Genomic DNA, 15198 nt, shown 5'->3' on the forward strand with positions numbered 1-15198 from the left:
TTGACAGAGGAGCTAAAATCTATCCCTGGAGTGAGAACAATGTCTCACACAATTGATGTTGGAAAAACTGGATCTCCACATGCTGAAGTATGAAGTAAGACCCCTACCTTCCACCTTACACAAAAATACACTCAAAATGGTTCAAAGACCTAAATCTATGACATAGTACTGTGAAATTATTAGATAACCTTGGGGAAACCCTGAAAGACCCTGGGATGGGTGAAGTTTTCTTGGGAATGACCCCAGAAGCACAGAAATACAAAGACAAATTGATAAATGGAATTGCTCAAGTTGAGAAGCTTCTGCACTGCAAAAGAAACATCCAGCAAAGTGAAGAGGCAACTGACAGAATGGGAGAAGATATTTACAAACTATGCAGGTGATAAAGGATTAATATCCAAAATATATAGAGAAATCAATAAACTGTACAACAGTAAAACAGTCTAGTTAAGAAATGGGCAAAGAACTTGAATGTACACTTCTCAATAGGGAAAATCCAGGGGCCAGCACTGTGTGTTAACAGGTAAAGAAGCATCCTGCAGTGCTGGAATCCTATATGGGTGCCGGTTCAAGACCCACTTCTGATCCAGCTCTCTGCTATGGCCTGGGATAGCAGTAGAAGATGGTTGGTCCAAATCCTTGGGCCGCCTTAGGAGACCCAGTGGAATCACCTGGATCCTGACTTTGGATTGCCAAAGCTCTGGATATTGGGGCCATTTAGGGGGTGAACCAGCAGCTGGGAAGTCTCTGTGTCTCTATGCCTGTGCTTCTCTGTAACTCTGCCTTTCAAATAAATAAATCTTGAAAGAAGAAGAAATCCAAATAGCCAACACACAGAAGAAAAAGTGCTCAGGATCAGTGGCCATTAGCAAAATGCAAATCAAAACCACAATGGTGCTTCAACTCACCCGTTACAAAGGCTTTCATTCAAAAATCAACAAATAACAAATGTTGATTAAGGATGTGGGGGGAAAAAAGTTGCCCTAATCCACTACTGCTGGGAATATAAAACTGTACAGCCACAGTGGAAGACAGTTTGGAGAATGTTCAATGCAGGTCAGTTCACAGTAGCTAAGATATGGCATCAAGCCAGATGTCTGTCAGCTGAAGACTGGAAAAAGAATTAATGCTATATGTACACTGTAGGATACTACACAGTGGAAAAATAAAAATGAAATCCTGTTGTTTGCAACAAAATGGATAGAACTGGAAACCATTATACTTAGTAAAATAAGCCAGTCCCAAAAAGATAAGTACCTTATGTTTTTCCTGATCTGTGGTAACAAATAGAATACCTGAAAGTAATATATAGAGGTGAAATTGACACTCTCAGTTGCAATGACTTTCAATAGCTCTTGTCTTCACTGTTAAGGAACAGTTTTTTTCATACTATTTGTTAATCTTATGTGAATAAAGTTAATTGAAAATAGATCTTAGTAAAAAATAAGAATGGGACTAGGAGAAGGAGGAGGAAGAAGAGCAGGAGTATGGGTGTGAGAGCAGTTAGGTTTGCAAACAGTCATTATGTTCCTATATTTGTGTGTATGAAATGCATGGTTTGTATACCTTACATTTAAAAAATGTTGTTTTACACTCAAAAGGAATATATTCATTATAAACCAAAAAAAAAAAACCCAACCAATATTTATAATCAGATGTATGAAAGACTGAAGATGTTTCATGTGAAATTTCAGTTCCATAGTTTGGGATTTTTTTTTTTCTCTAAGTAAATTGATCTTGAAAATCAACTTTACCACCTTACAGGAGACTATACATTTATTTATTTGATAATAGCAGGGAATTAGAATATATTTAAGAGTGATTCCAGTTAGATAAAGTTTTTACATTTTAATGTTCATTTCTTTAAAACTTAGCAAAGTCCAAATTGATTGATTGTAGGAGTGTTTCATAAATTAACTGTAAGAATTGTATAATGTTATATTAGTGTAAAAGCCGCATTTTTTTCTGACACATCATCTTTTGATTTTGTGAATGACCTGGGTTTCTGTTTGGATGTTTTGGTTTATATGCTGATCTATTTTGAAAACACTTCCTTTATACCAGGCAAAAGATCAATTATTTTCTTCCTAATATACCAAAAAACCTTCACTTTAACTGGATTTTGTTTGTAAGACTTTGCCCTCTTCTTTCACTCTCTTATTCTCTCCCAATCTTTTCCACACCAGTATAAAATGCTACTTGAACTTTTTTTTCTAGAATTTTCAAGCTAATCCATCATAAGCAGAATTTATCCTATAAATACTAAATTTTGACAGTTGAATACTTCTCAAGACTATGATACTATTTAGTAGGCATTTTTAAGCAACAAATTTGGCCATTAGAATGTTGATATTGCTTAATAAAAAAGATTTTTTTTGCTTAAATGCAGATGATGGAGGCTACACTTATAATGTCAACATGAGTTCTTCTAGGGGACCCTTTGCAGTTAAAAGAGGTCCATCTTCAAGAAGTGGAGGTCCTCCTCCTAAAAGATCTGCTCCTTCTGTTCCAGCAAGAAGCAATAGTGCAGTGAGAGGACGAGGTAAATATTATGCAACAACAAGTTTTCTTTCCTTAGAACTAAAGTTGTTTTCTTATGAATGAAAATGAGTTAAATTGGATTAATGTTTAAGCCTAAGAAGCAACATAGAAATAGTAAATCTGCCTATCTACTTGCCTATGTATTTCTGCATCTTATTATTTGGAATTTGGAATTGGAATTGCAATTTGGAATTTGGAAATTCAGGATGAAGAGATAAATTCAGTTACCCATAATAGATGTAATAGGTAATTAATGACCATAGTAGTAAAACCATTCCTTCATTAATTCATTACAGAATCTATTACATTTTATTAAAAGTCCCCTCCAACATTCTTTGATTGTAAGGCTGCTTTTCCTCAAGATTCTCTTGAAAATTATGTCCTGTGAGAATTGTCTCACATGTTTAACTTTGGGTTGTATATTTTAACAGCTGGTTTTATGTTCTTAAAGTAATTATAAAATAACTGAAACTTGGCAATCATAACATTGTTAGTGCTAAGATCACAGAACTATTTCTGTTCAAGGCATCCTTTTTGATTGTGAGGCTAGTAATAAACACAGAAAAACATGAACGATAATTTATTTCTTATGGCAAGGAAATACAGAGAAATCAATAGAAGACATTTTATGTAACATTTACATAATAGTTAAGGAAGGAGTCAGTTCATGTCACTTGCATAGTTGTGAAATGTATGGAAGATCTAATAGTGCAGGAAAGATTGAACTTTTTTTTTTTTTTTGGACAGGCAGAGTGGACAGTGAGAGAGAGAGACAGAGAGAAAGGTCTTCCTTTGCCGTTGGTTCACCCTCCAATGGCCGCCGCGGCTTGCGGGCTGCGGCCGGCGCACCGCGCTGATCCGATGGCAGGAGCCAGGTACTTTTCCTGGTCTCCCATGGGGTGAAGGGCCCAAGCACTTGGGCCATCCTCCACTGCACTCCTGGCCACAGCAGAGAGCTGGTCTGGAAGAGGGGCTACCGGGACAGAATCCGGCGCCCCGACCGGGACTAGAACCCAGTGTGCCGGCGCCGCAAGGTGGAGGATTAGCCTAGTGAGCCGCGGCGCCAGCCGGAAAGATTGAATTTTAATGTAATTGTCACTGGTGGACTAATGAAGAGATTTGAAGTGAACTAAAAGCAGGAAAGCACACAAAAAAGGTGTGAGAACAAATAAAACAGATAACGTTTAGGAGGAGATTTAAAATAAGGTCCTGGATTACAAAGCAGAAGTAAGAACATTTATTAGTAAAGAGGCTTAACAACATAATATCTTACTTCATGTAAAGAGAGAAGTATAATCTCTAGTTCTGTTTTTAAACTTTGGTACAGTGGGTTCTTGATGCTGCCATTATCCAGTTTACCTTGAATACAGTTATCAGTGAATACAGATATCTGCATCTTCAGAATACATACGGAGCAAACCTATTTCCATTAGAGGATTAGCCAGTGAGTGCTTAAAACATGAAACGCTGATCTCTAGGAATTGAGGAATAAGAATTAACACAAGACAAGATTTGAGAAAATTGCTTGCTTTAAAAGGTACAGTTTTCCCCAAATGAATATTCCATTACATTACTAATATGCAAGGGTAAGCTAGTTCATTAGCAGTAAAATAAAACTAGCCACTTGGTAATAATTTAGGAAATAAAAAAATTTAGCTTGTAATAATTTTTCAGTTAAAAGGTAGCAGAGTTTGTGTATGTAAGATGGATTGAATAGCAAGATGGCTTTCTTAGCTAAGAAATAAAAAATAAAAAATGAACTCTATGAAGTAAATAGTTTGAATGTTTACATTTTTGTCATTAATATTCATTAGTAGGGAGCTCTTATTTACCCTAACAGTTAAGATGCAAATGAAGATAGTGTCCCACATTGTACTACTTAAGTTCATTTTTCAGTTCAGGTCCCACCCTCCTGTTAATGCAGACTGCAGAAGGTAGTGCTGACTGATAAGTAATGGAGTTCCTGCCAAACAGTAGGGAACCTGGATTCAGATCTCTCTTTCAACTTCCTCTGTGGCTTTTGTGGGGCATTTGGAGAGGGGGATGAGAGTTTGTTCTTTTGCTTCAAAATTGTTTATTTTTAATTTAAAAACAAGCATTTAAAATATATTTCATATGTAAAGGAATAAATGAAGATGCAAAAATGTTTTTTAAAGATTTTATTTACTTATTGGAGAGGTAGAGTTACAGGCAGTGAGAGGGAAAGACAGAGAGAAAGGTCTTCCTTCCGTTGGTTCGCTCCCCAAATGGCTGAAATGGCCGGAGCTGCACTGATCCGAAGCCAGGAGCAGGAGCTTCTTCCAGGTCTTCTCCCATGCAGGTGCAGGGCCCAAAGGAATTGGGCCATCTTCTCCTGCTTTCCCAGGCCATAGCAGAGAACTAGATTGGGAGAGAAGCAGCCGGGACTAGAACTGGTGTCCATATGGCTTGCCAGCACTGCAGGCGGAGGATTAACATACTGATCTATAGCACCGGCCCTGGATTTTAATATAATTTATTGGAAAGGCAGAGTAGCAAATTACCATCTGGTGGTTCATTTCCCAAAGGGCTGCAACAGTAAGGGCTGGGCCAGAAAGAATTCAGGAACAGGAAACTCCATCCTGATCTCTCACAATAGGTGACAAGGTGCTAAATACGGGCCATCCTCTGCTTTCTCTCTAGATACGTTAGCAAGAAACTGATTAAAAAACAGAGTAGCCAGGAATTGAGCTGGTTTTCTGACATGGGAACCAGACTTTGCAGGTGGTAGATAAATGTGCTGTGAGACAACGTTGGCCCCCAGAAAGTCTTTTCTAAAGAAGTTTTTAAGCACTAAAATTGGTGTTTCATTTGCTGCTTGTTTATGAGAATCATTGGTCCTGAAGGCATATTAAGATACATACAACTATGAGAAATTTTCCTGAGTTACATACTTTTAGCCATTCAGGGTAGGGCAGGGCAGGGGGAGACATTAGAAATATGCAAAGGCAGGGGCTGGCACTGTAGCGTAGCGGGTAAAGCCGCTGCCGGCAGTGCTGGCATCTCATGTGGTGCTGGTTCGAGACCCGGCCTGCTCCACTTCCAATCCAGCTCTCTGCTATGGCCTGGGAAAGCAGTAGAGGATGGCCCAAGTCCTTGGGCCCCTGCACCCACATGGGAGACCTGGAAGAAGCTCCCGGCTCCTGGCTTCGCATCAGCGCGGCTTTGGCCATTGCAGCCAGTTGGGAAATGAACCAGCAGATGGAAGACCTTTCTCTCTCTCTCTCTCTCTCTCTCTCTCTCTCTCTCTCTGACTCTCCTTTTCTCTCTGTGTAACTCTTTCAAATGACAAATAAATCTTTTAAAAATATGCAAAGGCAAAGAGAATATATAGTATAAAACATAAAATATAACAAAGTCTTGTTAGGAGAATGAATGGGAAAGAGGATTAATTGATAACAGAACTTTATTTTGAAAGACTCTAAAGGAAAAAGAAAGAAGTATGTTAAGGATAACTTAGGTCCTTTAAAAACTGAGGTGGCTACAGAAAAAAGTGAAATTTTTGAAAATGAGGCAGTTATGTAAAACAAAATAAGAAATAGTTCCAAAGTTTACAGTAGCCTGAATTCAGATTTTTCCACTCTACCATAATGTGAAAGAACTATGTACTTCAAATTTTGAATTTTGCTATTTTCCTGGCTGGTGATAGGTGATCTTTTACTCTCCTCTGATACGGGGTAGTGAAAGTAAGCTGCAGTTCCCAGTAACCCCTGTGATCTTATATTTCTGTAGAAGTATGTTGTGTTAGTAACTGGCTGCGATGTTCAGGAGATATAATATATTAAATTCATATTTAACTTAAGGAGGATTTTGACTTAGAACTAAATTATGAGAAGCATCTGTATTTACAAAAAGGTTTTGTTGCACTAAGTTGCCAATGCTGGTATGTAAAAACAAATGAGTTAAACAGCAAGAAGACTGGAGTATACTGAGGCTTTTTAAAAAAAGAAAACAGGTTGAAAGGATAGTGACAGATTTGTTTCAACTAGTCTTTACACTAAATTGTAATTACTTGGTTTAATTTTGTGTTTGAAATTTGAATAGTAAAAAGAACAGGAATAATGGACCAGTATGATGAACAATTATAAGCAGTAAGAGTGAAGACAAGTTTTTAAGAATAATTTGATGTGATGAGAAGGGATAGATAACTGAAATGATGACACATGCAAGGGAAGGATAGTCAAGTGCAAAAGGAACAGAAGGAGACATTCAATGAAGGAAAATGTGTAAGTAATCTTATTTTTGAGGTTTTGTCTACATAAGGTAACATTATTTTAAACTTTCTGTGTAGAGAGGGAACATAACAAGAAAAAAATGTGAATAACGTTTAAGCGGTAAACAGAAAAGCATTGATGGAGTCTTGGAATAATTTTTGACTTCTGTAAAGAGGAAAAAATGTTCTTTGAGGTACTTAATGTTATGATGTTGAAACTAAAGGTCCTGAATCACGCGGGAGAGAGAATTATGGAGATCTACCGCGTAGAAAGCCAGTGTCTTCCCGGAGAGATTACTATGTGTCACCAAGAGGTGGTGGTTATGCTGCAAAAGATAGGTAAAGGAAATCAGTTTTTAATTTTAAAATTAACAGTTTGGTATTATGTAAGAGCCACTTCCATTTAGACCTCAAAATATTGCCTTACACCAGAGAAAATCTTTACCAATTAAACATTACATCCCAAAGTTCCCCCCCCTCTCAACCCCTGACAAATAGCATGTTTATTTTATCTGTATGATCTATAGAGGATAGTTCATGTGATCTTTTGTGTCTCCTTTTCCTTAGCATGTTTTTAAGATTCGCTGACATTATAGCATGTATTTGGTACTTATGTTATTTTATTTCTTTTATTTATTTGAAAGAGTTACAGACAAGTAGAAACAGAGATCTCTCATTCACTGTTTCAATCCCCAAATGTCTGGAACAGCCGGAGCTGAGCTGGTCCACAGCCAGGAACAAAAGCTTATTCTGAGTCTCCCTCTTGGATGCAGGGGCCCAAGAAAGTGGATCATCTTCTACTGCTTTGCCAGGCTATAGCAGAGAGCTGGATCAGAAGTGGAGCAGCCAGGACTCAAAGCAGTGCTAACATATGGGATGCCAGCACTGCAGGCGGTGGTCTTACCTTCTGTGCCACAGCCTCACCCTATTTAAGTTCTTTTCTAACATAATATTCCTAGGATCATTCAAATCATATTTGAGTATCTGTTTCCAGTTACTTTGGATATATACATAAATAACTGCAATTATTGAGGGAAGTAATAATTAGGTTTAATTTTTTGATGAGTCATTAAATTACAACATAGCAGTTGCACCAGTTTATTTTATATTACCAATACTCTAGGATCCCAGTGTGTTTATATCCTCTCTTTTTTCCATTTTTAAAAAGATTTTATTTATTTATTTGAAAGATAGCATTACAGACAGTGAGAGGGAGAGATAGAAAGAGAAAGGTCTTCCTTCTGTTGGTTCACTCCCCAGATGGCTGCAGTGGCCAGAGCTGGGCTGATCCGAAGCCAGGAGCCAGGTGTTTCCTGCCGGTCTCCTGTGCAGGTGCAGGGGCCCAAGGACTTGGACCATCCTCTACTGCTATCCCAGGCCATGTCAGAGAGCTGGATTGGAAGAGGGGCAGCAGGGACTAGAACTGGCACCTATATGGGATGCCGGTGCCACTGGCAGAGGAACAACTCACTGTGCCGCAGAGCTGGCCCCTTTTTCAATTTTTTTTTTTTTTTAGTATAGACTTTGTAGTAGATAGGAAACATGTCTTTATTTGGTCATCATTTTCATTTTCCTAATGAATTACGGAGTTGTGTCATGTACTTTTAGCCCATTTGTATGTAGTATTTGAAGGAATACTGTTCAATAACTTCGCTGATTTTTTGTGTGTGTTTAAGAGATAGTGTTTTTGTGTTTTGTACTTTAGAAATTAATATTTTAAAACCCACTGCTTTTAAGTTACAGAGATTATCCAGGTTCCCAAGAAGGCAAGGATTATGGTCCTCCAACTAGAGACGTTGTGTACCATGATTATGGCCATTCTAGTCCTCGGGATGAACATTTCTCTAGAGGATATAGGTACCTTGAAAATTCTGTGCTTATCAATTATGTTACTGAAATTGGTAATTTTTAAATTAATTAAATCTTTCCTAAATCTAGTGACCGTGGTGGCTATGGTCGCAATAGAGATTATTCTGAGCATCCAAGTAGAGGCTTTTATAGAGATGCATTTGACAATTATGGTAAGTGTCCAATTTTGATTTGTGTAGTATAGATTTAGCTAAACCAGCCACATGGTGAATATAATTTTACTCACAAAATGTAAATTGTCTATTATGGTCTCTTGACTAGATTGAGAATATTGAGCCAAACAGTTTGCTATTAATGAAAGTTAATCTTTCCTCCCATTGGGAAGTTTAATCTTTACATTTTAAAATAATGAGTGTGACAATGTTCTGTATAGGATCTGCATGAAACATTAAAATTCACTCTGTTTTCAGAGGAAGTAAATATTTGTTACTTTCAACTTAAGACCCCTGCCTACTACAGCTTAATTGATGTCATTAGAGGCAGATAAAAGCATGTTTTCTCAACTGTTTAATAACCAGTATCATGGTGTAATGATACCCAAAAAGTGTTGAAGTTTTGCTTTCTGATCATTGAACTGCAGGGAATTCCCGTGGCGTACTATCTGCACGAGGGCCTCCACTGACTTACAGTGGAAACAATCGTTACGAAGATTGTAACAGTACACGAGATGGATATGGTGGAAATCGGGACAGTTACTCAAGCAGTCGAAGTGACATGTATCCAACTGGTCGTGCACGTGGTAGCAGACGGGAACGAGGGTTCCCACCTTCTCTGGACAGGGTGTACTATGTTCCTCATGGATCATATGGTAGTTCGAGTTGTGGGGCTTCTAGAGGCAGTCAGGGGAGAGGCCAGTCTGAAAGAGGAGGACGAAGAAGGTACTAAAACAAAAATTACACTTGTTTGCCAAACTTCCTTTGCAGACAGAAAATTTAAATGCTACTTTTCTTGTGTTGTAAGTACTAGCTATTAAAAGAAATACCTTGGTTTTGGAGGAGGGGGCATATATTAACTTCTCTTCTGTGACTTTTCCCTTTTACAATATATAGATAGATTTGTTTAAAGTAATGTCAGTGTCGCTGTTGAGAAATAAACGTTTCTTCTTGAGAGTGTTTGTACTGTTAAAAGTTCTTAGAATAAAAGTTTGCACAAAACCCTGTGTCCCGTTGCATTGTTCTTTGTTGCATGTATGTCACTACACCAGCCCTTAAACTATCTTTATATTATAAAGAAATAATTACTTGAAAGAGGGTGAGCCGGCACCGTGGCTCAATAGGCTAATCCTCCACGTGCGGCGCCAGCACCCCAGGTTCTAGACCCGGTTGGGGTGCTGGATTCTGTCCCGGTTGCTCCTTTCTTCCAGTCCAGCTCTCTGCTGTGGCCTGGGAGTGCAATGGAGGATGGCCCAAGTCCTTGGGAGACCAGGAGAGGCGAGTGGCTCCTGGCTTCGGATCAGCGCGGTGTGCCGGCCGCAGCGCTCTGGCCGCAGTGGCTACTGGGGGGCGAACCAACCAAAAAGGAAGACCTTTCTCTCTGTCTCTCTCTGTCTGTCTCTCTGTCTGTCTCTCTCTCTCTCTCTCTCTTTCTCTCTCACTGTCCACACTCTGCCTGTCAGAAAGAAAGAAAGAGAGAGAGAGAAAGAAAGAAAGAAAGAAAGAAAGAAAGAAAGAAAGAAAGAAAGAAAGAAAGAAAGAAAGAAAGAAAGAAAAGAAAGAGGGTGAGACTGTTTTACATCCACTGATTTACTCTCCAAGTGGCCATAATAACCCGGGCTGGACTGAACCGGAGCTTCACCTTGGTATCCCACATGGGTGGCAAGAGGCCTAAGCACTTGGACCATCTTCTGCCGATTTCCCAGATGTGTGAGCAGGGAGCTGGACTGGAAGTGGAGCAGCCAGGACTCAAACCAGCACCCATATTAGGTGCCTGCCATCGCAGGAGGCGGCTCTACCTCCTGTACTACAATGCCAACTCTAAACTAATGAGTTTTTTAAAAGTACCCTTGTATTTGAAATTTCATTTGTGTCATTAAATTTCTTCATGGCAAGATGGCCTTAATTAAGCAGGATAAGCAAATCATTAAGTTGCTCTTTTTAAAAAGTGAAACATGTAAAAAGGTTTGAGAAGTCTCCAGAATGGCTTTAAAACTCATTGTCCATGGACCAGCACTGTGGTGTAGCAAGTAAAGCTGCTGCCTGCAGTGCCAGCATCTCATACAGGAGCTGGATTGAGACCGGCTGCTCCACTTCCCAGCCAGCTCTCTGCTGTGGCCTGGGAAAGCTGTGGAAGATGGCCCAAGTCCTTGGGCCCCTGCACCCATGTGGGAGACCTGGGAGAAGCACCTGGTGGAGCTTCAGATCAGTGCAGCTCTGGCCATTGCAGCCAATTGGGGAGTGAACCAGAAGATGGGGGACCTCTCTCTGCTTCTCCTCTCCCTGTGTAACTCTAACTTTCAAGTAAAGTAAATAAATCTTAAAAAATAATCACTGTCCTAATACTAAGTTTTTTTGTGTGTGTGTGTGTCCTGATACATGGCAGGAAAATGGAATTGAAAGATACAGTAATGTTTCCCAGACAATTGGGTGATGGTTATAGGCAATTAACTGCTATGCTAGGAAAGGAAAGACTCATACTGAAATTGAACAAACTGGAAAAAAATATTTTTTGTATCCAAATTAGAGAACTAAATGACTGAAATGAGAGTTACTGGAACCCTTAATTTCCATTTAAATCAAATCTGAACTAACTCAGTTTAATACATTTCTTAATAAAATAAGTATTGCCAGGTTTAGAAATATTGGAGTACAAGGCTATTTAGGAGTTCAAATTAATTCTTGAAATAGTTGAAAATGATTTTAAATAAAAATTTATGTTCTTAAAATTGGTAATAATGTGGCACAGTTAGGGTTTTTAGCAAATTCAGCTGAAGATCATGAATAGGAAATAAAGAGGCTTCAACATTTGAAATTCATGTAAAAACTTCCTTTAAGGTTTATTGATTTAAAAGCCAGAATTAGAGGAGGAGAAAATGAGAGAGAGGGATCTTCCATCTGTTAGTTAACTTCCCAACTGTCCACAATGGCTGGGGCTGGGCCAGGTTGAAGCCAGGAAGCTTATAGGGGTCTCTCACTTGACTAAATGTGCTCAACTACTTGGACCATCTTCTGCTGTTGTTCCAGGTTAATTAGCAGGGGACTGGATTGGAAATGGTGCAGCTGATAGAATAATCAGTGCCCATTATAGGATGCTGGCTTTGCAGGCAGCAATTCTATCTTCTACCCCATAATACCAGTTCTTTGTGTAAAAACTCAAAAAGCATATAGCATATAAGAAATTTAAGGCCAGCGCCGCGGCTCACTAGGCTAATCCTCCGCCTTGTGGCACTGGCACACCGGGTTCTAGTCCCGGTCGGGGTGCCAGATTCTGTCCCAGTTGCCCCTCTTCCAGGCCAGCTCTCTGCTGTGGCCAGGGAGTGCAGTGGAGGATGGCCCAAGTCCTTGGGCCCTGCACCCCATGGGAGACCAGGAGAAGCACCTGGCTCTTGGCTTCAGATCAGCGCGGTGCGCCGGCCGTGGTGGCCATTGGAGGGTGAACCAACGGCAAAGGAAGACCTTTCTCTCTCTCTCTCTCACTGTCCACTCTGCCTGTCAAAAAAATTAAAAAAAAGAAATTTAATACACTACTTAGGTTTAAAAATTGTTAAATGACAGATTAGAGCATCAAGTGGTGTTAGTAAAATGGTGCAGTCTTATGCGTGGCACCATCTAAGTCCCAGGCACCATCTTAGGCTATGACCCCATTGCCATCTTGTATAGTAAACTTTGGTCCTAAGCCCAGCCTGGCTTGCTAAATGTCAGGTGACCAAATGGCCCAACCACAAGCATCAGCTCCACCTCCACCCTAATGAGATTCATTGCTTCCATTTGCCTACCTTCTCTAAGGCTATAACAAAACCTGCTGCCCATACACGTGCTCCTGATCGTTCTCCCTTTTCTGCCTCTTCCTCCAGCCTGTTTCCCACCCAGCAACATACCTTTCCTTTAACTTTAATGTTTGGTGTTTTGTGGTGGCCCTCCATTGCTTCTGTGACTTGGATCCAAGTTCTCTGTGGACCTCGTTCTCCCCTTGGTGATTTGGGAGGCTTTGGGATCCTGGCCTGTTGCCAACCACAAAACTCACTCCTTGGGCTACCTTCATTACCAAATGTTCTGTGATTTCCATCCGCACACTTGCCATTCAGAATCCTCAAGAAAGATGGGGAATGGGGAATTCTCCCACTGTGACTTTTACCACGGATTGTGGTTTTGCTCTGTGTTGTCTTGAAGTCCTGGTACCAGGCACCACAACTCCCAAGGCTTTATGCCTCTCCACGGGCTTTATGCCTTTCCACGGACTTTAAGCCATCCATGGACTGTAGGCCTTCCATGGGCTTTAGGCCATAGGCGCCAATGGCTACACGGGTGATGATCCCAACTCTCTGTTCCTGTACCCTCCCTTTCAGACAGCCATGATCTTGTGGATACCTGATAACCACCAGTCTGACTCACAGGTCGCCATGGGAGCTTCCTCATCCCACATTCCATCTGATTCTCCTCTCAGTTGTCTCCTAAACAATTTAGCCCCTCTTAAATTGCCTCCAAATCTCAAATGTCATTGCCTCTTTTTGGTATCAGGCGAGGCCCATGTATGACCTCAACAGCCAGTTAAAATGGCCACTTAATGGCACATTTGACTCTGACACTCGGGAATCTGTGGGTGTTTGGGAAAGTGAAAGTAGATTCCGTATATCTAAGCTTTCTCCTATCTCTTCTCTAAACCTTTTTTTATAATTTTTTATTTTAGAAAACTTTTATTTAATAAATATAAATTTCAAAAGTAAAACTTAGGCCGGCGCCGCGGCTCACTAGGCTAATCCTCCGCCTAGCGGCGCCGGCACACCGGGTTCTAGTCCCGGTCGGGGCGCCGGATTCTGTCCCGGTTGCCCCTCTTCCAGGCCAGCCCTCTGCTGTGGCCAGGGAGTGCAGTGGAGGATGGCCCAGGTGCTTGGGCCCTGCACCCCATGGGAGACCAGGAAAAGCACCTGGCTCCTGGCTCCTGCCATCGCATCAGCACGGTGCGCCGGCCGCATCGCGCTGGCCGCGGCGGCCATTGGAGGGTGAACCAACGGCAAAGGAAGACCTTTCTCTCTGTCTCTCTCTCTCTCACTGTCCACTCTGCCTGTCAAAAAAAAAAAAAAAGAAAAGTAAAACTTTTGGATTATAGTGGTTTTCCCCCCCATAACCACTGTCCCATCCGCAACCATCCCATCTCCCACTCCCTCTCCCATCCCATTCTTCATCAGATTCATTTCAATTATCTTTATATAGAGAACATCAATTTAGTATATACTAGGTAAAGATTTCAACAGACTGCACCCACACAGACACACAAAGTGTAGGGTACTGTTTGAAGACTAATTTTACCGTTAATTCTCAGTACGACACATTAAGGACAGAGATCCTATGTGGGGAATAAGTGCACAGTGACTCCTGTTCTTGATTTAACAATTGACACTCTTATTTGTGATGTCAGTAATCACCCGAGGCTCTTGTCACGAGCTGCCAAGGCTGTGGAAGCCTCTTGAGTCCACAATTGTGACCTTATTTAGACAAGGCCATAGTCAAAGTGGAAGTTCTCTCCTCCCTTCAGAGGAAGGTACCTCCTTCTTTGATGGCCCGTTTTTTCCACTGGGATCTCACTCACAGAGATCTTTCAATTAGGTCATTTTTGCAGTGTCTTGTCTTTCCATGCCTGGGAAACTCTCATGGGCTTTTTAGCCAGGTCCGAATGCCGTAAGGGCTGATTCTGAGGCAAGCGTGCTGTCTAAACCTTCTCTTCATACCTCACGTTCTTCAGCTCAAGTTCTATTTACTTCCAAAGCCCTTACTAGCCAAGCCCCTTTCTAGCTCTTCACTGTCTCATTCACCATACCTCCTTTCTCCCACCTAAGAATCCCAACCTTATCTCAGAACCAGCCCTTTAGGTCTACTGCCCACCTTGTCTACTCCCTTTGCCTTATCTATGATCCTCTCTAACACCCTCCTGGATAAGCAAAGGCAAGTTCAGGAACAGGTTGTCTCCATGCCATCACCCTCTAGCCCAGGTCCTCCAAATAACCTTCACTCCTCCCTCTGTTCCAATTTTACCATAAGAATAGCAAGGGAGTGGTGAGTCCATCCTCTTGAGCTAACAATCTACTGTAATCAAATCACCTATCTTCACCCTTCTAATAGCTCGTTGCTTTGTCATGAGCAAGCCAGGTGTGATTATCAGATCTTTTGATAGGTTTTATCCCTAATTGAATGTCAAGTTGGCCTTGCCAGGTCTCCTCAATTCCTACAAACTCAATTTCCTGGTCCTAGTAGTGAGCATTTCCTAGACATTTCATTTATTAGCACTGGGTTAACAGCGAAAACTACCTCTCTCTTCCTAAACCCCCCTCCTCCGTTCTGACACTCTCTCCTGCGTAAAAGCCTAAACTGCTAAAAAATACACAGTAAACCTCACCAAAGAGCCTT

The 15198-nt window shown here is 40.9% G+C and overlaps 1 protein-coding gene across 1 annotated transcript in view; it reads left to right on the forward strand.

The window, feature by feature from the left end:
* LOC149119172 (RNA-binding motif protein, X chromosome-like) overlaps positions 1-9785 on the forward strand; it is a 30740-nt gene extending 20955 nt beyond the window's left edge. The window contains exons 3-7 of the mRNA XM_089325292.1: positions 2390-2542; positions 6997-7111; positions 8510-8629; positions 8711-8793; positions 9222-9785. Of these exons, the coding sequence (XP_089181418.1) occupies positions 2390-2542; positions 6997-7111; positions 8510-8629; positions 8711-8793; positions 9222-9526 (776 nt within the window). The 3' untranslated portion in view covers positions 9527-9785. The remainder of the gene's footprint in view (positions 1-2389; positions 2543-6996; positions 7112-8509; positions 8630-8710; positions 8794-9221) is intronic.
* Positions 9786-15198: the final 5413 nt, after the last annotated feature.

This window comes from Oryctolagus cuniculus, chromosome Y, assembly GCF_051225735.1.
Source record: "Oryctolagus cuniculus isolate XC-2025 breed Fujian yellow rabbit chromosome Y, ASM5122573v1, whole genome shotgun sequence".
Classification (NCBI taxonomy): Eukaryota; Metazoa; Chordata; class Mammalia; order Lagomorpha; family Leporidae; genus Oryctolagus; species Oryctolagus cuniculus.